The 23210-nt window shown below is 43.0% G+C and overlaps 1 protein-coding gene across 2 annotated transcripts in view; it reads right to left on the bottom strand.

Annotated features, from left to right (window-relative positions):
* The window catches only part of BRINP3 (BMP/retinoic acid inducible neural specific 3), a 262633-nt gene that overhangs the window by 111757 nt on the left and 127666 nt on the right, over positions 1–23210 (bottom strand). For both annotated transcript variants that reach the window (XM_083745341.1, XM_083745342.1), the window contains exon 3: positions 2502–2692. In XM_083745341.1, the coding sequence (XP_083601467.1) occupies positions 2502–2692 (191 nt within the window). The remainder of the gene's footprint in view (positions 1–2501; positions 2693–23210) is intronic.

Genomic DNA, 23210 nt, shown 5'->3' with positions numbered 1-23210 from the left:
CTGAAGAAGACGACAGAGCAAAGGGACAGGGGTATGAGAGGCAGGAAAGGGGAGGGAATAAGAAGATGAACTGTTTTTTTTTTTTTTTTAATAAAATTTTTATTAGGGTTTTTTACAGAATAAAGTACAAAGACAATAAACAACCTTACTTTTATCTCAACAGAGTTTCATAACTTCTTTGGACTTCCTCGCATCTCTCACTGCCATTTTCATCATCATAAATTTTTCCAAGCAATTTATCATCTAGTTTGCAAATTTTATAACTGCTTATTTAAATATAGTCCTCTGAAAATTTGTTTCTCTTAGTCTCGCTTTACATCCCATTCCAATCCGTTTTTGTGATGGCCAATTATTTATGATCAAACATCCTACTTAACTTTCCACCAAATCACAATATTTTTGTAAATAAGTCTTAAATTTCCTCCAATCTTCTTCAACCCTCTCTTCTCCCAGGTCTCGAATTCTGCCAGTCATCTCTGCCAGTTGCATATAGTCCATCAGCTGCATCTGCCATTCTTCCAGCGTGGGTAGATCTTGAGTTTTCCACTTCTTAGCGATAAGTATCCTTGCTGCTGCTGTTGCGTACAAAAAGAATGTTCGATCCTTCTTTGGCACCATCTGGCCGGCAATGCCCAAGAGGAAGGCCTCTGGTTTCTTAAGGAAGGTATACTTAAATACCTTTTTCAGCTCATTATATATCATTTCCCAGAAGGCCTTCACCCTGGGACAAGTCCACCAGAGGTGAAAGAATGTTCCTTCATTTTCCTTACATTTCCAACATTTATTGTCTGGCACATGGCATATTTTGGCAAGTTTAACTGGGGTCATGTACCACCTATATATCATTTTCATTACATTTTCCTTCAGAGCATTACATGCCGTGAAGTTCATCCCCGTGGTCCACAACCTTTCCCAATCCTCGAACATAATATTATGCCCAATATCCTGTGCCCACTTTATCATGGCCGACTTAACCATTTCATCTTGTGTATTCCATTTCAACAGCAAGTTATACATTTTTGAGAGTACTTTAGTCTTAGGTTCTAACAATTCTGTTTCCAACTTCGATTTCTCCACCTGGAATCCTAACTTTTTATCATTTTTAAAAATTTCTTGGATCTGAGCGTAGTGTAACCAGTCTCGCACTTTGTCTTTCATTTTTTCCAAACTCTGCAATTTCCAATTATTGCCCTCTTTCTCTATTATTTCCCAATATTTCGGCCATTTGGCCTCCATATTGGGTCTTTTTCGGGCCTTGGCCTCCAGAGGTGATAGCCATCTTGGAGTTTTATTTTCCAATAGGTCTTTGTATTTTGTCCAGACATTAAACACTGCTTTCCTGACAATATGATTCTTAAAGGCCTTATTGATCTTAACTTTATCATACCATAAGTATGCATGCCAACCAAATGCATTGTTAAAACCTTCTAAATCTAAGACATCAGTGTCTTCTAGAAGTAGCCAGTCTTTTAGCCAGCAGAAAGCTGCGGCTTCATAGTACAACCTTAAGTCTGGCAGGGCAAAGCCCCCTCTTTCTTTCGCGTCAGTTAGTATCTTGAACTTAATTCTGGGCTTTTTGCCCTGCCAGACAAATTTAGAAATATCTCTCTGCCACTTCCGGAAACACTCCGTTTTGTCTACAATCTGCAATGTTTGAAACAAAAACAACATCTTTGGCAATACATTCATCTTGATAGCAGCAATTCGGCCTAACAAAGAGAGCTTCAAATTTGTCCAGCTGTCCAAGTCTCTCTTAATTTCAGACCAACATTTATCATAGTTATCCTTAAAGAGACATAAATTTTTTGCTGTTATATTTACCCCTAGGTACTTCACCCTTTTTACCAAATTTAATTCTGTTTCTCTCTGAAACCGTTCCAACTCTGTATCTGTCAAGTTTTTTCCCAACACCTTAGTAGAAGATGAACTGTTTTATTACAATTGTCTTAACGTGAAAACTCTAATATACTATAGATATTTTTTTTTAAGGCTTCCAATCATTAGCTAAACTTTTGACCTTTTTATTTTAACCCACCCAAGCAGCAATTAAGCCCAACTGAATGATATATGTTTATCAATGAACTCTGTTCCTTCACAAGGTTTATTGGTTGTGTGAATATTGAAGGAAAGTTTCCGTTAAACTGGTCAGATCATAACTCATAACTCAGTCTTTAAAATCTTTTGGCCATTCAGTGGTGACTTTTCCATGCTCTCTGTATATGGATTTTTTGAAACTAGGTTCTATATTTCAGACTGTACATGAATGTGATGGATTAAGTGATTTTTGTGTGTGTGTGCAGATTCTTCCCCTTCCTCTTTTTCCCAGTATATTTTAGAATTTATAAAACTTATTTAAAAGAAATAATGGAGATTACTGAACAAATGCACCATGAGGTATATGATGTTCTTTCCATCATAGACAGTTGTTGTTTTCACAATTAATGCATCGTTGCTGAGAAGGTTAAATAGACAGGTAGAATACTTCTTGAGAGTGACCTTACCTCCCAGGGTAGCTGACAGCAAGAAGTGTGTCCCATATTTCTTGATAAGATTGTCTGTGATCTGTTGAAGAGTCGGCCTACGTCCTAATAGTCTTATGTTCCGGAAAAATTCAGGGGCGAGAGGCAGCGGGGAGCCAAGAAAATTCTTTCTCTCGACGGCTAAGTTATTTACTTTCCAACGGCCAAATTCCCTGGAAAGCAAAAGGGAAAAATATATATGTCACATTCAAAAACACATCGTTCAGACATTTTCACCAACCAGCTGTCTAGTATATATGTATGTATCACTTATTTCTGATAGTCTGTCATGCATGTGATGCCTCAAACAAGCAAAACGTAAAACAGAGGGATCATTTCATAACAAAGCCATTGTGTCAAGAAAACAAAAACTTGTTTTAAAAATGTCTGTTTTAAAAATTGCCAACTTCCTTCTGCAGAGTGTGATGGTTGTCCGCAACAGGCTGGTTTTATTTTGCAAGGGATACTAGTAGAGCGATATCAACATGAATATTTGGATTTTTTCTTATGCTGCAAGGGGGGGGGGGGACAAAAGCCTTTCTTTCACACACATGTTTCTCTGAGAGAAAAGCATCACACCAACTCGGGTTTGGCATGTTTTCATAGCTGAATTGGAACACAGTTTCTTATGGAAGTACACTACTCTCAGTCCTTTTCAAAGCATTTATTGAATTGTCCTCACTCTCAGTGGCCCTCATCAACTTTATCAAGTAGCTATAATTGGTGGGTTATGCATCATGGTGACATCATCCCATTTCACTGCACAATCACCTGACCAGGAAGGATGAACAGCAATATCTAGGCAGGCAATGGCACTGAAGTGGCTTCAGGAAGGGGGAACAAAGACACTGAACTGGATTAAAGAAAGATGAAGCATTACACCCGTACCACAGGCGTTAATTATCTTAGCAACACTAGGATGACAGTGTTCGCACCAATTCTACTACTTGTGAATGACCACTGATCATTTGCATACATTTGAAGGCATCTACACCTGCCAACTGAAGGCAACACTCCTAAGATTTTTACCAGTTGCTTTTGCTGCAATAGACAACCATGTTATCCTTTTGGAAGTTGCTGCAACTAAAATAATTCTGCCTTATGAAAGTTGCCAGCTACCTAAAAAGCCAAAACTAGAGCATATTTGACACAGCTCTACAAAATCACGAGAGGGGTTTTCATAAATTGCATTTCTATTTCTCCTTCTCGTGCTTTGAATGGCCACTTACCCCTTTCCAGGTGGGTGGCATTTGCTGCCCCTCACCCAGTGCTGGATTTACATATAAGCTAAACAAGCTTAGGGCCCCACTCTCTTGGCCCTCCCCCCCAAAAATTTCAACATTAATAAAAATAAAAATAAAATCTTTATTGCAGTCCATAGACCCACAAAACAGCTTCAAAACAAGATACAGTTAAGACAAGCAAACAACAGGCGAAAGAAGAAGAAGAAGAAGAAGAAGAAGAAGAAGAAGAGGAGGAGGAGGAGGAGGAGTAGTTTGGATTTGATATCCCGCCTTTCACTCCCTTTAAGGAATCTCAAAGCCCCCACAACAAACACTCTGTGAGGTGAGTGGGGCTGAGAGACTTCAGAGAAGTGTGACTAGCCCAAGGTCACCCAGCAGCTGCATGTGGAGGAGTGGAGACGTGAACCCGGTTCCCCAGATTACGAGACTACCGCTCTTAACCACTACACCACACTGGCTGTGTGACCGAGGTAGTCATTTTGTTATGTCTTAGAGCATGATGGCCTTTGTTTCTTGCGACCTCTGAAAGAAACTTTGCCACGGTCAGTGTAATATCATTTGACCTATCCTCCAGAAGGCTTCAGATTTTCCCACCAAATTTGCTAGTATGGATTTGATCAGTTGATCCCTTGCTTGCTCACACTGCTCACTATTGATATACGTCTTCTTAATTGTATTTCAGTTCAACAATTAATTTGATAAAATACATCTTTTGTTATGTGCAAATGGCCTTCGATACTTATTAGGTCCATAAATTGCCATATAGCATATATTCAACACATACACACACACACAAAACAGTGACAATTTGTTGTTGGCAAAGGACAGCTGGACATATAAAGGGCCCCATTACCTTCAGTAGCTTAGGGCCTCATCAAACCTAAATCCGGCCCTGCCCTCACCTGTCTGCCTCCATCCCTTGAAGCCCCGAATTATGAGCCACCCTGCAGGGCGGAATTGCCGCCAAAACATTAACATTTGAACGGGCCAATCAGGGGCTCACTCGTGGGTGGAGCCTTGTTGGCAGACCATTCTGCCAGCAATGTGTAAAAGCTGGCTGTGCTGAACACCTTCAGTGCAGCTGGCAGAAAACCAAACCTGCCCTTCCCTTCCTCCCTTTGCACATTCATTTTTTTAATTCTTTTTTTTAAAAAACGAACATCTCAACAAATTGTGTCCTCCCTAAAGAGGGCACGTGTTGTGGTGAGACCTGGAGACTGACCTCCTGGTTGTGGGTGGGTCTATTGGATAGCCACAACACCTGATTGGTAGGTCCCTCATTGCTGGGTGTAATCTGGCCAATGGGGCGCAGTCTAAATGGGTTGAGGGACCTATATACAGTGGTACCTCGGGTTAAGTACTTAATTCATTCCGGAGGTCCGTTCTTAACCTGAAACGGTTCTTAACCTGAAGCACCACTTTAACTAATTTCTGTTCTAATCCTGAAGCAAAGTTCTTAACCTGAGGTACTATTTCTGGGTTAGCGGAGTCTGTAACCTGAAGCGTATGTAACCTGAAGCATATGTAACCTGAGGTACCACTGTAAACCCATGCACGTGTCCCAGAGCTTCCTTTTTCAGCTCATGCAAAACACCCACCCACCTCCCCCTAATTTTAGGGCATTTTGCAATTGACCTTGCTATGCCCTCGTGTGTCGTCTGTCGTTGGGACAGGAGTACAGCAGGAATTTTTCCCACTTGGCTGATTGGCTGTGTCCATTTGGGTCTCACCTGCCACATAGCAATTCATTACAACTTGTAAGGTTGTGGATAGGCACTGGTTCATGTGATAGGGATGGGAGAATGGTCTCGCCATCCCTATGTGAAGGGTATTCCATTAAAGGAATCCAGGGACTCAACTGGTTTGGTCAACCCTCGAGAGGGGGTTCTGCCCATGCCTGAATCCAGGGGGCATCTGGGTGGTCTGTTCCTGGCTGTTCGCCTCCCCAGGTGTTCACCCTTGGCTGACCTATGATAGAGCTCTGGGTCAGCGCTGCCTGCAAGGGTGCAGGGAGCTAGTCGAACCAGAGCCTATGCAACCACTTTCCTGTAATCAATAAAGTTGTGGCCTAAATTCTGCCAAAAACCAAAACTAAAATTTGAGTCAAATGTGTCTTTATTTAAGGTGGAGGTATTGGGGTCTGAACACACAACTGCAGATTAACGCAGAATGGAATAAATTCATTAATAATCACATGCACATTTGACACAGACTAGAAACTGACAAAGAAATAGAGTGATCTGTCCATTCCTGCTTTCTGAAAATATAAGCCCCCAAAGCACAGGTGTGAAGCTCTCCCTTTGGTTTCGCTTCCTCACTTTAAATTACAATAATGTCTGCAAAGCAGATCCTTAAATGGAGGCAGTTTTTGATTACCGCTGAAGATAAATTATTCTAGAGGCTGCATTAAACACAAAGAATGGCACCTCCTATTTGCTGCTCCAAAATATATCAGTGGTTGCAATGAAAGCAAACAAGTCAATTAAGTAGTAATAAGCACATCTTTTATTCATTTGCTTACCAATTAAGATGCCGCTAAGAGTTATTAAGAAAAGGACACATTGTCCTCAAAATCCAATAAGGGACCATTCTTGTTGCAAAACATCTGTGGAATCCTCATTTAGATGGGACATGCCAACAGTTAACGCCGTTTGCTTTGAGGGAAATTCAGAGTCCAGTTTGTGCGTACTACACTGAGATAACATAGGGGCTTTTGTCCATTTCTTCAGTGTCAGGGAACAAGGAATTAAGCACAGAAACTGATCACATTGATCCATTTTCTTTAAAGCCACATAAAGGGGGTGATTCATGCTTAACCTGGGCTACAGCGAAGGGGAGAGCCACAAGGGGAAGGCACTTCTCCTATAAATTTGTTTGCTTCTTTGTAGAATATCAGAGTTTGTTGGACTCACAGTCCTAAACAGAATACCTTCTGTGTTGACATCTTCTATATGCACAAAGCTTATCAAATGGGGCTCTGCTCTTAGTATTATTACCAGCACTGAACTAGTGCAGTAATTTTCCTCTCCTCCCTGGAAGGGAAAGTTCTGTGGGTGGAACTCTGTGCACATAGCACGGGATACCCTAGTGCCCTGCCCTTTGAAGGTTAGGCCACCAAGTATGGGGGAGTAGGGCCTTTCTAGTGGTGACATCTAGTGGGACGTGGGTGGCGCTGTGGGTTAAACCACAGAGCCTAGGACTTGTCGATCAGAAGGTCGGCGGTTCGAATCCCCGTGACGGGGTGAGCTCCCGTTGCTCGGTCCCTGCTCCTGCCAACCTAGCAGTTTGAAAGCATGTCAAAGTGCAAGTAGATAAATAGGTACTGCTCCAGCGGGAAGGTTAATGGCATTTCCGTGCGCTGTTCTGGTTCAACAAAAGCTGCTTAGTCATGCTGGCCACATGACCCAGAAGCTGTACGCTGGCTCCCTCGGCCAAGAAAGCGAGATGAGCACCGCAACCCCAGAGTTGGCCACGACTGGACCTAACGGCCAGGGGTTCCTTTACCCTTAGTGGTGACATCAGCGTTGGTAAATTTACTAGCATCTGTTGTTCATGGAATTTAGAGAGATGGTGAAAGCTTTTCCATTCCCCAGGTTTATTGGGCTGAGTAACTTCAGAATGCACACCTGATCTGTTTTTATCTATATGAACATTTGTGTGTGTGTGTGTGTGTGTGTGTGTGTGTGTGTGTGTACACTAACCATAAAACCCATTTCAGACCCAGCAGAAACTGTAGTATCTTTGTGATATAGGGTTTACACTGGTACCTCGGTTTATGAACTTAATCCATTCCAGAACTCTGTTCTTAAACCGAAACTGTTCTTAAACCGAGGCACGCTTTCCTAATGAGGCCCCAGCCATTGGTGACCTTGCACCGTTTGGATTCCGTTCCTAGACCGAGGTAAAGTTTGCAAACCAGGACACTATTTCCAGTTTTGTGGAGTTCTTAAACCGAATCGTTCATAAACAGGACTGTTTTTCAACCAAGGTACCACTGTATTTGCACCTTTTTACTACCTGAGCCTATGCGGGAGGGGCTTGCAGCATTAACACCTCAAGAGGGCCTTGCATCCCCCATCGCTGCCGCCTTAGATGAAATCATAGAATGGTAGAGTTGGAAGGGACCCTGTGGTTCATCTAGTCCAACCAATCGTGATGCAGGAATATGCAGCTGTCCCATACAGGGATCAAACCTGCAACCTTGGCGTCGTCAGCACCATTCTCTAACCAACTGAGTTATCTACGGATTCAAACAGAAATCAAACATCCCTCTGACTCTCTCAGTTCCCAGCTTGCTGCTTTGCTTCTAGCCCATATCTCTCTCAACTCTGCTTTTGCCCTTCTATCTACTTGCTGCCTGACACCTCCTTTGTTTGCTTAATGGCTCATCACCCAGGCGATCACCTCACCAGGAGGTTAGTTTGGCTTATATTTGCCAGATCCAGTGATTAGAAGGATCTTGGAATACAGTCTACCCACCCCCCATCCCAATTCATAATATTACTATAACAACAGCTACCAAGGGAGTAAAGGAACAGAACTGTGATGCATGAGAAAGAAGATTTAACCATTTCCTGCTAAGCATCTTAGGTCTCCATGAAAATCACCCTGAGATCATCTTCTGAGGCCTTCCTTCATGTGCCGCCTCCTCGAGAGGTCCGGAGGGTGGCAACATGAGAACAGGCGTTCTCTGCAGTGACTCCTCATCTGTGGAATGCTCTCCCCAGGGAAATTTGCCTGGCACCTTCATTATACACCTTTAGGAGCCAGGCAAAAACATTCCTTTTTACCCAGGCCTTTGATGGATCTATCAACATCCCATACCCTTTTAGAATGTGGCTCTTTGTGGGGAGATGGGGTATTATTGGGTTATTGCTTTTATTTTTATTTTATATAAAGTGGTACCTTGGGATACAAACACCTCGGGTTACAAACACTTTGGGTTACAAACTCCGCTAACCTGGAAGTATTACCTTGGATTGAGAACTTTGCCCCAGGATGAGAACAGAAATCACACGCTGGCGGCACAGCGGCAGACCTCATTAGCGAAAGCGCGCCTCAGGTTAAGAATGGTTTCAGGTTAAGAATGGACCTCCGGAACAAATTAAGTTCATAACCTGAGGTACCACTGTACTGTGATTTTTTTATGTAAACCACCCTGAGACCTCTGGATATAGCGCGGTATATTAATAATAATAATAATAATAATAATAATAATAATAATAATGGTGCCATTTCCCATGGGAAAAGAGAACCTTGGGGGGAGCAGCTTTCACCTTGTAGTTTTACTCCCCCCACCCCTGCATCCAGCAGTCCCCATCACACGCAGAGCTGCTATTTCAAAAGTAAAAACCAGGCGTATAGGCCAAGGTTGGACATTCACCCCAGGCTTAAAAAAACATGAGTTTATGAAGTTGGTGTTTATGAAGCATTGTGACCCTGTCTCCTTCCACACAGATATAATTGAGTAATAACTACTAAATCAACACCACATAAATGAACATCAGACTGGAGGGGGACTGGAGGCCACTTGTGCAATGGCACTTATTTATTTATATAATACATTAATATCCCATATGTTATTTCAGACAATATATGGTACCTAGAGCTGGGGAACTTTGGCCTGGGATAAAACACTGCAGTACTCTCCCTCCCTCCCTCTCTCTCTCTCTCTCTCTCTCTCTCTCTGTGTGTGTGTGTGTAGGCAGATTCAGTGGTACCTCGGGTTACAGACGCTTCAGGTGACAGACGCTTCAGGTTACAGACTCCGCCAACCCAGAAATAGTACCTCAGGTTAAGAACAGTTTCAGGTTAAGAACGGACCTCCAGAACGAATTAAATTATTAACCCGAGGTACCACTGTATTCTAATTTGTCTATTCACTGATTAACTTAACAACTGAACGTCATTAAGAACTTCGCTGATAGTTCTGCCACCCCTCAAGAACACAGCAAAATTTCTGCTTCACTTTTCTGGAACCTGAAGGTGTCACTGAGATAAAACTGTTTTGACAGAGAAATAACACTTGAAGCATGTCATTTAAATATGGATATTTTATATCTTCTGGATTTCTTTTTTCTTCATTTGAGCCTGCTGCTGTAACTGAGGGCTGTTTCACACAAGCCCTGTCCAGATGAAAGACACAGATAGACAGGGGTAGGATCACTCACCCCGAGTTCCTGCTACAGACTTCTGTCCATTTAGTGAAGGTGGAAATAGATCCCATGTGTGAATAATTGCATTTAAGTAGGCTATAATTCAGCCTTCAGCTGAGCATGGGGAGGGGAGAAGTGGAGACAATGTGTGAGCTTCTCCATAATAATAATAATAATAATAATAATAATAATAATAATAATAAATTTTATTTATACCCTGCCCTCCCCAGCCAGAGCCAGGCTCAGGGCGGCTAACACCAATAACATAAAAACATAATAAGAAAAAAGAAAAGGAAAAAACAATTTAAAATACAGTGGTATCTCGGGTTAAGTAATTAATTCGTTCCGGAGGTCCGTTCTTAACCTGAAACTGTTCTTAAACTGAAGTACCACTTTAGCTAATGGGGCCTCCTGCTGCTGCTGCGCAGCCGGAGCACAATTTCTGTTCTCATCCTAAAGCAAAATTCTTAACCTGAAGCACTATTTCTGGGTTAGCAGAGTCTGAAACTTGAAGCGTATGTAACCCAAGGTACCACTGTACAGTTTAAAATGCAATTTAAAATGCAGCCTCATTTTAAAAGTCAAAACCATAAGGGGCAGGAAACATAAGGGTCAGACTGAGTCCAAACCAAGGACCAGGCAGAACACCTCTGTCTTGCAGGCCCTGTAGAAAGATGTCAAGTCCCGCAGGGCCCTAGTCTCTCGTGACAGAGCATTCCACCAAGTTGGGTCCAGTACTGAAAAGGCCCTGGCCCTAGTTGAGACCAACCTAACCACCTTGTGACTTAGGACCTCCAAAATGTTGTCATTTGTGGACCTTAAGGTCCTCCGCGGGGCATACCAGGAGAGGCGGTCCCATAGGTACGTGGGTCCTAGGCCGTATAGAGCAATCTTTGTGGCCCTCCCAGTGTCGCTGGGCTGCACCTCCCAACCATTCCTGGCCATTGGCTTTGCTGACTGGGACTGATAGGAGTCCAATTACACCTGGAAGGCACCACACTGGCAATCCCTGTGTTTGGTCAATGTGTGATGAGGCCATCTTTGGCTGAATAAGGATCCACACTCGGAACATGAGTTTGTTGTTGTTTAGTCATTTAGTCATGTCCGGCTCTTTGTGACCTCATGGACCAGAGCACGCCAGGCACTCCTGTCTTCCACTGCCTCCCGCAGTTTGGTCAAACTCATGCTGATAGCTTTGAGAACACTGTCCAACCATCTCATCCTCTGTCGTTCCCTTCTCCTTGTGCCCTCCATCTTTCCCAACATCAGGGTCTTTTCCAGGGAGTCTTCTCTTCTCATGAGGTGGCCAAAGTATTGGAGCCTCAGCTTTAGGATCTGCCCTTCCAGTGAGCACTCAGGGCTGATTTCCTTCAGAATGGATAGGTTTGATCTTCTTGCAGTCCATGGGACTCTCAAGAGTCTCCTCCAGCACCACAATTTAAAAGCATCAATTCTTCGGCGATCAGCCTTCTTTATGGTCCAGCTCTCACTTCCATACATCACTACTGGGAAAACCATAGCTTTTACTATACAGACCTTTGTTGGCAAGGTCCAACATGAGTTTACTCTGAGCATATTGGGTGTGTGGATTCCCAGCATGCAGAAGAGTGTTATGGTGCCAGTCAAAGGCCGAGGAGCACATTTCATCCAGACTCAGCTGATAAAAATCACAGACTGAGAATGCACCGTGAGCTTATATACAGTATGAGGACAGCATATTGATGAGACTGTCAGTTTGTATTTCTTAGTGCAGAAAGTATTGATCTGATGTGTAGAGATCTTTTCTATTCTGCTTAATTCAAGAGGGTTCTGGAAGCTTCTCTGTGTGAAAGAAACATCATAGTGTTTGGGTTATTCCTTCAGAGAAGGTGAGCACAGCTGGTTTAAACTGGTTCTCTTATCTTTCCCGCAAAGGTCATGCTGACTATAAAAGTAGGGCCAGAAGGAGCCTGGGAAACACTTCTTCTTCTATCTCTCTTCCTTCTGGTGTTGTGTTCTGAATATAGATAGTGTTAAGGTTTAGACTTGTTATAAGTTATTGTAAGTTTAAGTCAAGTCTGCTGCAACTGGATTTCTTATGGACAGTGCCAATCTTGAATGTACTGGATTTGTGACCATTGTGCTCATTTGTCTTTAGTATCAGTAAAGCTCTCCTGGATGAAATAGAATGGCCTCTGGTCTATTTTTGGGGAATCCTGCAACATGTTTAAGTTGTTACTCTGCTAACTATACAATGGATCCATATTGAGTAGAATTCCATGACAGAGACTTCGTAAGAATGAGATCCTTTTGCACAATGCCAGTATGCCACCTCGTTGCCATTCCTAGTTCTTATATAAACGAATGCACTCTGTGTCCAAAAGACAGCATGTCTTCTGAGTGAAGGGTTTGTAAGAGTTGCATCAAAAGTCTATTGTGAGAAGATTAAGACAGCTGTGCAATTAGCAGTGCTAAGCCTCATTAACAATAGCCTCATTATGTCTGTAAAGTGATATTAATGCTAGCAAACATCAATATTAATCAAAGGCAGATTGGGGCAATACTGACCAGAAAACCTGTTGGTGACAAGCCTGTGAAGGCCAGAAGATTCTAACTACAGTGGTACCTCGGGTTACATATGCTTCAGGTTACGGACTCTGCTAACCCAGAAATAGTGCTTCAGGTTAAGAACTTTGCTTCAGGATGAGAACAGAAATCATGCTCTGGCGGCACAGCAGCAGCAGGACACCTCATTAGCTAAAGTGGTGCTTCAGGCTAAGAACAGTTTCAGGTTAAGTACGGACCTCCAGAACAAATTAAGTACTTAACCTGAGGTACCACTGTAATGGCTTTTTGCATGCTGTAGTGAATATTTCAATGAAAACATATTGGGGAGCCTTTTCCTAAAAAGGGGGTATATGTGTGCAAAAACACACACGTGTGTGTGTATGCATGGTTGCACAAACATGTACACACAAGTTGGATTATATGCACATTAATTTCAATGTAATCAACACACTAATCAATGAACAGCCAGATGATTAATGAATTAAGCAGTTTTTAATTGGCTGACAGCCTTAGTCAGGCATATTCACGTGTATACTCTGAATATGGAACATTCCAAAGTCCTATACGAAGTGAAGCTCATCAGCAGAAATTTCATTTACTAAGCCCAAGAATTGTTTTCTATGAAACCGTTCCTTGCTGCAGCTACCACCAGATGTTCAAAGAGATATATGTTACAGCTCGGGAGAAGCTATTGGCAAATTTAATGCAATGCCACGAAGCCTCCTGCTGACATGGGGAAGTGCAGGGCTTCAGGAGAATTAATTGCACTTGATAATGGTTTCAGAATAAAATGAGTTTTGGAGACAATCAACAGCCGTAGCATGGAGCAATATACAGTTCATGACAAGTGTTTTGTATGGTGGAAGACACTCTAGATAAAAAGGAAAAAAATAATGATCCCTATTAAGTGAAGCAGAGCATTCTAATAATGGCTCCTATTAAATGAAGGAGGCCATTATAATTCTTGAAAACATGTCAATGCTTTGAGCATATATTCCGACACTGAGCAATTTCTAACTACGTACAGTATAACATATAAAGCTGAATTACCACTCCAGTCCATTCATTTGCTATGGGAACAGGGGACCATAAGAACCACTCCATTAACATCAACTGGAAGTGCCCATTTGACTAGTTAACCGTTCACTAAAAGAATTCTTTATGCATGATAGCATGCACTGTCTTAAAGCCATGACTATTGTCCAGGGCTAGTCATAATGAATGGTCAAATCACATGGGGCTTCCAGCTAGCTTCTGGGCAGAGGACTGAGTGGAAATCATTTCGTATGAAGTCTTTTCTTTGACGAAGACTAAAGCTGTGTTCACACTTCCCTTTGCTGTGCTCTCGCTACATTTCTATCCAGTTTTCCATCCATGTTCGCAAGATGTTTTCCAAAGTGCATATGTATCTTGCATTTTTTTAAATATATATATATAAAGTGCAACTGTCTGATGTGCTGTTTTACAAACCAGCTTCATGCCATATGGCATCCTTAAGCCATTCCTAGGTTATCTCTAGCTAAGGTGTGAACTCCTATGCATAGAGGCAAGATATCCCCACACTGTCAATGTCCTCTGGTGCAGAGGCACCATCAAGGGAGGGTCTGAGGGGTTGAGGGCCCCCAAAAATTTTAGAGGAGGAGGCTGGGCCTCATCAATATTCCACGGCCTGCAGTGGACCTTCCCACAGCTGCAGTGGGCTTGGCCAGGCCTACTTGAATGGGGCGGAGGTAGCTGAGAGTACAGCTGCTTCTGCGGCCAGCTTCTCCTCCTGCTGCAGATTGTGTCCTCCCTAAAAGAGGACACATGCTGCGGTGAGACCTACAGACTGACCTCCTGGTTGTGGGTGGGTCTATTTGGATAGCCACCACACCCAGTGGTAGGTCCCTTGTTGCTGTGTGTAATCTGGCCAATGGGTGCAATGTAAACAGATCAAGAGACCTATATAAACCCATGCACATGACCCAGAGCTTCCTCTTTCGGCTTGTGCATTCGGAACACCCACCCACTTCTCCCTAATTTTAGGGCATTTTGCAATTGACCTTGCTATGCCGTCATGTGTTGTCTGTCGTTGGGACAGCGGCACGACAGGAATTTCCCCACTTGGCTGATTGGCTGTGGCCATTTGGGTTTTGCCTGCCACGTAGCAATTCGTCACAACTTGTAAGGTTGCGGATAGGCACTGGTTCATGTGATAGGGATGGGAGAATGATCTCACCATCCCTATGTGAAAGGTATTCCGTTAAAGGAATCCAGGTACTCAACTTGGTTTGGTCAACTCCTGAAAGGGGGTTGTGACCGTACCTGAGTCCAGGGGAGCATCTGGGGAGTGAATAGAGTCTGCTCCCAGGCTTTTCACCTACCTCAGGTGTTCACCCTTGGCTGACCTATGATAGAGCTCTGGGTCAGCACTACCTGCAAGGGTGTAGGGTGCTAGTCAAACCAGAGCCTATGAAACCACTCACTTTTCTGTAATCAATAAAGTTGTGGCCTAAATTCTGCCAAAAACCAAAACTAAAATTTGAGTCAAATGTGTCTTTATTTAAGGGGGAGGTCTCTGGGTCTGAACACACAACTGTGGCTGTTGAGGAAAGATGCCCTGGCTCTTAGTGAAGCTGTGCATGCAGTACTTCCGCACTGCTACTGTGGAGACAGCTGGCATGACAGCCAGTCAGTTGGGGCACTGCAAAATATTTAGGGGTATGCGTATCCCTGCGTCCTCCCAGAAAACAGCACTGCTGGTGTGTATACAAACAGAAATTAATCTGAAATTAATGAAGCAGTGCTGATATGAAGCACCTGAGGAGAAACAACTTCACTTTGCACTTCTCTAAGTGCACACAAACAACATCAGTCTAAAAGCATGTGTCTATTTTGGGGACTATGCTGTTTTTTTGCTGAGCAACATACATAATCTACTTAGAGACTATGCATAATGAGCAGACAAGTGAACAGAATGTCTGATCAGTTTACGTTGCACCACATCATTTGTCAGTTATCCATATCATCTGTCAATGTACAAAAATCTGCTGCTGGCGCTGGATGCTAACCACTCAAATCTCATTAGCCATACCCTATAACATATATGTAGATGAACATTTATTTTGTTCGTGTCCTTATCTTTTTTAAGCAATGAAAAAACCCATGCACATAAAAAGCAGCCATGGTCAAAAACCTCAACGTGAACAGCAAACAGTGAATAAGAAGCAATCTCGGATTACTCATCGACATACCATGTCTGAAATCAGGCCACAATTCACAATTAAAAACAAGGTATTGCCCATCAACACCTACTGTAATCAAAAGTTTTCACTTCCCCTCACCCCCTGAAAAGAAAATCAGAACTGGTCTGCTGAGCTTTGTGTGGAGGGAGTTTTATAGTGAGACTGTTATTGTGAGAGAGGTTCTCAAGACCTAGAGGAGGGAAGCACAGCCAACACCTTGCTCTCATCTTACGTTGCTAAGATGGGATGCTTTCAGTAAAGTGGAAAGTATCTCAGTGTGTGTATGGACAGCTGAAAGCACCCCAGTTAAGGCAGTGCAGGGTGCCCCCCTCCTACATTTGGTGTTGAAAATACACACACACACACACACACACACACACACACATTAAATGGGTGAGAGTATGTTTGCGAAACATGCAGGCATCTAATTTTCCCTCAGAAACAAACTGAGAGCCATTGCAGCCCTTTCAAATGGTTATATACTCTCATTGCTCACTCACTGGTGGAGGAAGAGGTGGGGGGGGGAGCGCACTGCCCATGGCAGCGAAATCCCTGTGGGGTGCCATCATGGCTGCCCACCCCCAGGACGCACACCACACCCCTACGGGTAGCACACCACGCCTCCAGGGTGCGCGCCAGCCCTGCCCCGCCTGCTCTCCACCCCCCAGTGCCAGAGCATGAAGCTCCGCCACTGGGCTCACTCCCATTCATTGGGCAGCTGTATTCGATCTGAATCATTTTCAGATGCCTTGGATATTGCCTTGCATTTCAACCTGGTAGTTACCAAAGCTAATATCCAGAAGTAGGCGGGGTGTTGGGGGCAGTGACATAAAGCTGTCATCCCCACACTGGCATGACTGCAGCTTACTGGGTTGTGATGGGGCAGTGGCAAGGTTAGGGATGGGAAGGTATAGCATCCTGGCATGTCAATAGTAAAGGTAAAGGGACCCCTGACCGTTTGGTCCAGTCACGGACGACTCTGGGGTTGCAGTGGTCATCTCGCTTTATTGGCCGAGGGAGCCAGCGTACAGCTTCCAGGTCATGTGGCCAGCATGACTAAGCTGCTTCTGGCGAACCAGAGCAGCGCACAGAAACGCCGTTTACCTTACCGCCAGAGCAGTACCTATTTATCTACTTGCACTTTGACGTGCTTTTGAACTGCTAGGTTGGCAGGAGCAGGGACTGAGCTCATCCTGTCACAGGGATTCAAACTGCCAACCTTCTGATCGGCAAGCCTTAGGCTTTGTGGTTTAGACCACAGCTCCACCCGCGTCCCCATGTCAATAGTAGGCATGGGCAAATTAGTCTATTCCTGATATGACTTTCCCATGCATTTACAACTAAGGTAATTCCATCTCATTTTTGCATTAATCTCACAAAACACATTAGCATTTTAACACATACTTCAATGCTTATTTAATGTTTTCCCCTCTAAAATGCACATTTCTAAACATATTTGAGCCCCGACAAATTCCAGTGGGGGGGGGGAGAGGCTGGGGGACACCCTCCTGGAGATTGAGTGGCAGAGGTTAGGTGTGAGAGTATACTTTCAAATGTGACATAAGCTTAAAGTTACAAGGTGATCTGACAGCATTTTTCTTCGTCCCCCACCCTTTAAGAAATCCCAAGCACATCTTTAAGGATAAGAGCCAATCGGAGCTGCTGGGAAGCCCAGTTCCCACCACATGATTGACTGGGAATTTTCCTGACAATAATAATGTCATATTATATGTCATATTATAATATGACATATTATTATTTCTGGGAATACTTTACAGGGCTTCTTCAATGTGTGCAAGTGTGTTTTCTTTCAAAATAGTATTTGCAAAGGTGATATTTTTTGAGCTGACAACTGCATCACAACATTAGTGAAGTACTAAAGCCAATCATGAAATTAAAAGATGCCTGCTTCTCGGGACAAAAGCGATGATAAACCTAGACAGCATCTCAAAATGCAGAGACATCACCTTGCCGACAAAGGTCTGTATAGTTAAAGCTATGGTTTTCCCAGTAGTGATGTATGGAAGTGAGAACTGTACCACAAAGAAGGCTGATTGCCAAAGAATTGATGCTTTTGAATTCTGGTGCTGGAGGAGACTCTTGAGAGTCCCATGGACTGCAAGAAGATCAAACCTATCCATTCTTAAGGAAATCAGCCCTGAGTGCACACTGTAAGGACAGAACCTGAAGTTGAGGCTCAAATATTTTGGCCACGTCATGAGAAGAGAAGCCTCTCTGGAAAAAACTCTGATGTTGGGTAAGATGGAGGGCACAAGGAAAAGGGGACAACAGAGGATGAGATGGTTGGACAGTATTATAAGAGCGACCAACATGAATTTGACCAAACTGCGGGAGGCAGTGGAAGACAGAAGTGCCTGGCGCTCTGGTCCATGGGGTCATGAAGAATCGGACATGACTAATCGACTAAACAACAACAAAGCTGTTCTGATCTGCACTAAATTCTGATCTGCACATTATTTTGGGTGTTCCAGATCAGGTCAATTCATCCCAGAATCCACAAGGACTGAACCTTTCTTTTGGCATTATGTTTAGGTCTTACTTAAACATGGGCAGGGGGAGCTGGGGCAGCCATGCTAAATCTCCACCTCACCCCCTAGTTGTCACCCCCCCCCCCATTTCCCACATGTCTAAAACACCAACCGATTGAGTTGTTGACAAGAATGGTGAGGGGGCATGGCCAACACAGACATACCGACTGCCAACCCATGTTTTCAATCCACACTTATATGTAACACCCAAAGATACTTATTTTCCTTAAGCGTTTTTAGTATACAGCATAGGACTCAACCTCATTGACATTCTCTAAATTACAAAATATATCCCAAGTCCCAGTCCTACCCTCCAGATTAATTTTAGCACATGCTACTTGAAACACTGATTGTGCTTAACTAGACTACTTGAAACTTGTACATTTCTCATTTTCTAGGAAGGAAATGAGAGGGCAGAAAGCCATCTGCTCATGCAAATTGCAGAAGGGTTCCCCCCCTCACTCTATGCCTCTGATTTGGTAAGCATTCCCGATTCAATGTTGATTTTTAAACATTTTATTAATTTCCAAGAAAAAATAATATAAACATAAACAGAATCAAAACAATCGGCTTTCCTCTTCCACCCCCTCCAGTGTGGGTTTTTTTTTTTTGCTGTAATCAGTAATCAGGCTGCTACTAGAAGAAAAGTTATAAGTTATTTGTGTAATAATTTAAGTTGAGTTCCATTAAAATTTGTTAATCAACACAGGCAAGGGTGCAATCTATGTATTAGATGCAATCTATGTATTGACTTAAATTAATTTTCTCTAATTGAGGGTTGATGTTGATTTTAGGGAGTATTTTTTGTCCATAGAGTGTTCCTATCTGCTTCTGCAATTTCTATACCTAGGTCCTTTCCCCCCAATTTTGTTTAATACCAAGCATTTGTCCAATAGCCAAGTCAGTGAGTATTTTGTACAGGATTGATCATATGCGGGGGGATGTTCAGTCAAATTCAGAATCAGTTTTTCAAATGGTGTCAGTGGTCTAATTGCTTGAGATTTAACTGTTGAATTTGAGGTAAAATATGTCACCTGCTGGATTAATAGTGAATTCACATTGTTTCTCCAGCTTTTTCAGTATACAGCATAGACTCAGCCACCCTGACATTCTCTGAATTACCAGATATATTGCGAGTCTCAGTCCCACCCTCCTGATTAATTGTCGCACTTGCTACTTGAAGTACTGACTGTGCTTAACTAGGCCACTCAAAACTTGTAGAATTCTCATTTCCTAGGAAGGAAAGGGGAGGGCAGAAAGTCACCTTATTTTGAAAATGGCAGAAGGGACTTCACCCCTCAATGCATGTCTGTGCTTTTGTAAGACATCCCTGATACAATCACCACTGCTTTCAGCCTTTTCTATAATTTAAATGTTCCCCCTAACTCAAGGATGATGTGCGATTCTGACAGCAACCAAGCAGTGACAACTACCTCTCATGTGTGAGAAACTGAAACAAATGATGCAAACTGTCAAAAGGGAATAGCAAAAGGAGCACAAATATATTTTGCTGCATGGAACAAGCCTGCCATCATGGCTTATACTGCCACACCACATCTCAGTTGCACAGCCACGGCTGTGACAACGAAGGTCTCAAAGGTCCAGAAAATTGTGTCCGCAAAGCTTGTTATGGAGGAGGAAAGATAAGCAAGCCAATATTAGCTGTTCTGCTCAGACACCCACACGCCCATCTTAAACACACAAACACACTGAAAAAGTTCCCTTTTGGTAAAAGGACAAATTTGGGTAAGGAGAGACTCATCTGAAAATATGTTGAAGATATCTGAATTCATTCATGCTCAGCCACCTGTTTTTGAAGGGCAGAGAATGCTTATTCAAACCACTTCCGATGCACTTAGACTTATCAGAAACATTTCTCCAAGGAATGACCCACCTATGTACAGTAAAGAGGTGATGCAGGCTTGGAGGAACCTGAAGGTTTCAGACATTAAAATACCGGTAAGTAGGGGAAAATAAACTAGGGGTCATGGGGGGAGCACATGAGAAGACCCTGAGCAGGTTGTGGCACTGAGGTCCAAGCCCCCCTGTTTTGAAAGGCACAGCTGACTCGATCTTCATGAAAGGATGATTACAAAATCAGCTGGTGGCTTGCATGTTTAAATGAGCCGCCCCAGATCAAATGCCATATAGAGCGCTTTAATGAAATTCTTTTCAAAGAAATCATGCAGTTCACCTTCAAATCATCGAGTAACAGGAAATGTGCACACTAATGTGAACCAGCCTTAGACTGATCTGAACTCAAATTATGGCTAAAGCATGAAGCTGCTTGGGAGTGGGGACTGAAAGGGGTTTACGTGAAAACTGATCCTATGTATTCTTACTCAGGAGTAAATTTTGCTGCGTTTAATGAGGTTTACTCCTAGACAAATATGCATAGAACTGAGGCTGTGCAGCCTGAAGCTGCATTCAGATGGCATTTCATTCCATCTTCCCAATGTTCCCTTACCTGTTAATTTCTGTGTTTCAGAGAATCATAGAATTTTAGAGTTGGAAGGGATCCCAAGGAGGGATCTCAAGGATCATGTAGGCCAGCGTTTCCCAAACTTGGGTCTCCAGCAGTTTTCAGACTACAATTCCCATCATCCCATGGCCACTGGTCTTGCTGCTAGGGGGGGATGGGAGTTGCAGTCCAAAAACATCTGGAGACCAAAGTCTGGGAAGCAATGATCTAGGCCAACCCCCTGCAATGCATAAATCTCAATGTGTGGTCTCCCATCCCATTTGAAACTATCCTGGACCCTGCTTAGCTTTGTAAATATGCTAGCTTTCACCTGATATAAAAGCCACTTCTGGGAATCTAGTGGATGTTTAGAACTAAGTTCCATGCTAATTGTTTTCAGGAAAGGGGAAAAAATGCAAACCTATTAACTCAAAAAAATCACAAGAGTTTTGCGATGTCATTTCACATGCCATGTTTGGGGTGGTTTACCTAATGTAATGTTCTTCCCTGCCATTTGAAATTTAGTTTCCAGTTGTATCCAAACATAGATACTGCTCCTCCATCTCAGGAACCTTCTTGCAAAATTTGCTTATAATATCTGAAGAAGTGTCGAAATGCAGGGGAGGGAAACAATTCTGTCCCAAGTCCTACCACACATTCAGTTCACTACATCCCACTAGCTCATTCCAGGACCAGTTGACCATGGTCTGATCCAACAAGGCATTCGTTTCTTTTTCAACCAAATATGCACACTAGGATCGACCAACACAGAATAGTGATGCCTGAATTATGCACTCTTAATTAATTAGTTAAAATATATGGGTGGACAACTGGATTTTTTGTTAACTTCGGAACCTACGCAAGACTGTAGTCTTTACTCCTCCACTAAATACAGCACTTATGAGAACAGCAGACCTTGAAACAGTTTACAGAAGACAGGTTAAAATATTAATTAGAAATACTAATTAATATATTTATTAAAAATACTAATTAAAATCAAAAATTAAAAACAACTTTAAAAAATCAAAATAGAAAAGGAAACCAGTCATTTGAAAACACTTATACTGATTAAATTTGTGTGCTAATTGTAGTCGACCTCAATAAAGAGTGGAACGAGAGTAGCCATTATGGGCTTTGTTTGTACACATTTTATATCAAAATACTCGGGGGGAAGGGACCCTGGGACATTATAAAATTACCAATGCCAACTGCCCAGATGGTATTGATGGTCTGTAGCCTCTTGAAAATTAGCTACATCATTTTTGGCTTGCTATGATGCATCACTCCTTAATTATTCCATTGATCTTTGTGGATTTCTGGCAAATGGGAAAATTGCCAGAATCATACCCCTTTACAAGGAACATGACCTAATTTGGCTAATTAAGAGGCATTACAGTAACTGTTCATATCTAGTCCAAAGTAGTTACGCTATTGATTATTTTCTGTGCAGCTCGATTTCAGGGACGAGAACACCTTTGCTTGGTCTCTCCACCCCCACTCTCCCCAGAATGGAATCTGCTGTTTTTGCTTAGTCTTGTAGCTTTCAAGCTTCAAACCCTTGGGGAAACCTTTCTGCATTGATTTGTCTGTCAAAGAACACCTGCATGCCTGCCACAGAACACCTACATATCTGAAGGAATTTCAGAGTAGACTGTAGGGTAGACCTTACATCGACACCACTGTCCCAAATGAATAGCATAAGCACCCAGAATATGCTGGACAGCTCCCCCCTCTATAGTTGTGCTCTGCAAGATAACATCATTAATCGGTGTCTTCAGAGCAGCTTGTCTATAACTACTGATCTTCTCCTCATGGTGGGGCTTCACACTGGGGTGTACACAATTGGTCCAATCACTGACCTATTCCTTTTTGGCTGCTACCCAATGCCTGTGATGCATATTTGCTGTATAGCTCTGGTTGCTGCCATAGGACTATGTGTGCCATACAATTTATACGGGATGTATCAGTATTATAGCCTGAGTCCCACAGAACTGGAGGAATGCGTATCCTGTTAGAATTCCTGCCCCGTGATTGCAGTCATGGGATTGTTGTCTTTCACATGACGGTATAAGTTTTGACTCCACAGAGTTGGAAGTGATGGAGACAGGAAGTTTGTGTTATTGTGTTCTGTGAAGTAGGACTATTGTCCTTTGTTCTTTTTCTCTTTGCTGTCTGATGCTAGAGAGAGAGGGAGCCATGTTCCAGTGCTCCGTGTGTGTTTATATGTAAATAAAGTAGATTAGCCAAAATGCTGAGTTGCTGAGGTCTGTTATGCAAGCTGCGAAGACTCTGAGGATCCCTAAGTGTGCCGGTGTCAGTTAGCATCGGTCGCTGTGATGTTCGGGCAGAAGCAAGCTTTTGAAGCTCCCAAATGATCGACCAGGAGGGAGAGAACATGGCAGTCGGGTATGTGTCTCTGCCAGGGTCCTGCCTGAGATAGCTATGTATGAATGGGTCTATGCATCAGTGGTGGTGGTGGGAACTGGGTGTGGAGCTGAATCAAAATTCCAT

The sequence above is a fragment of the Podarcis gaigeae genome (genome assembly GCF_964106915.1).
Source record: "Podarcis gaigeae genome assembly, chromosome: 6".
Lineage (NCBI taxonomy): Eukaryota > Metazoa > Chordata > Lepidosauria > Squamata > Lacertidae > Podarcis > Podarcis gaigeae.
This window is presented reverse-complemented; position numbering and strand designations above follow the sequence as displayed.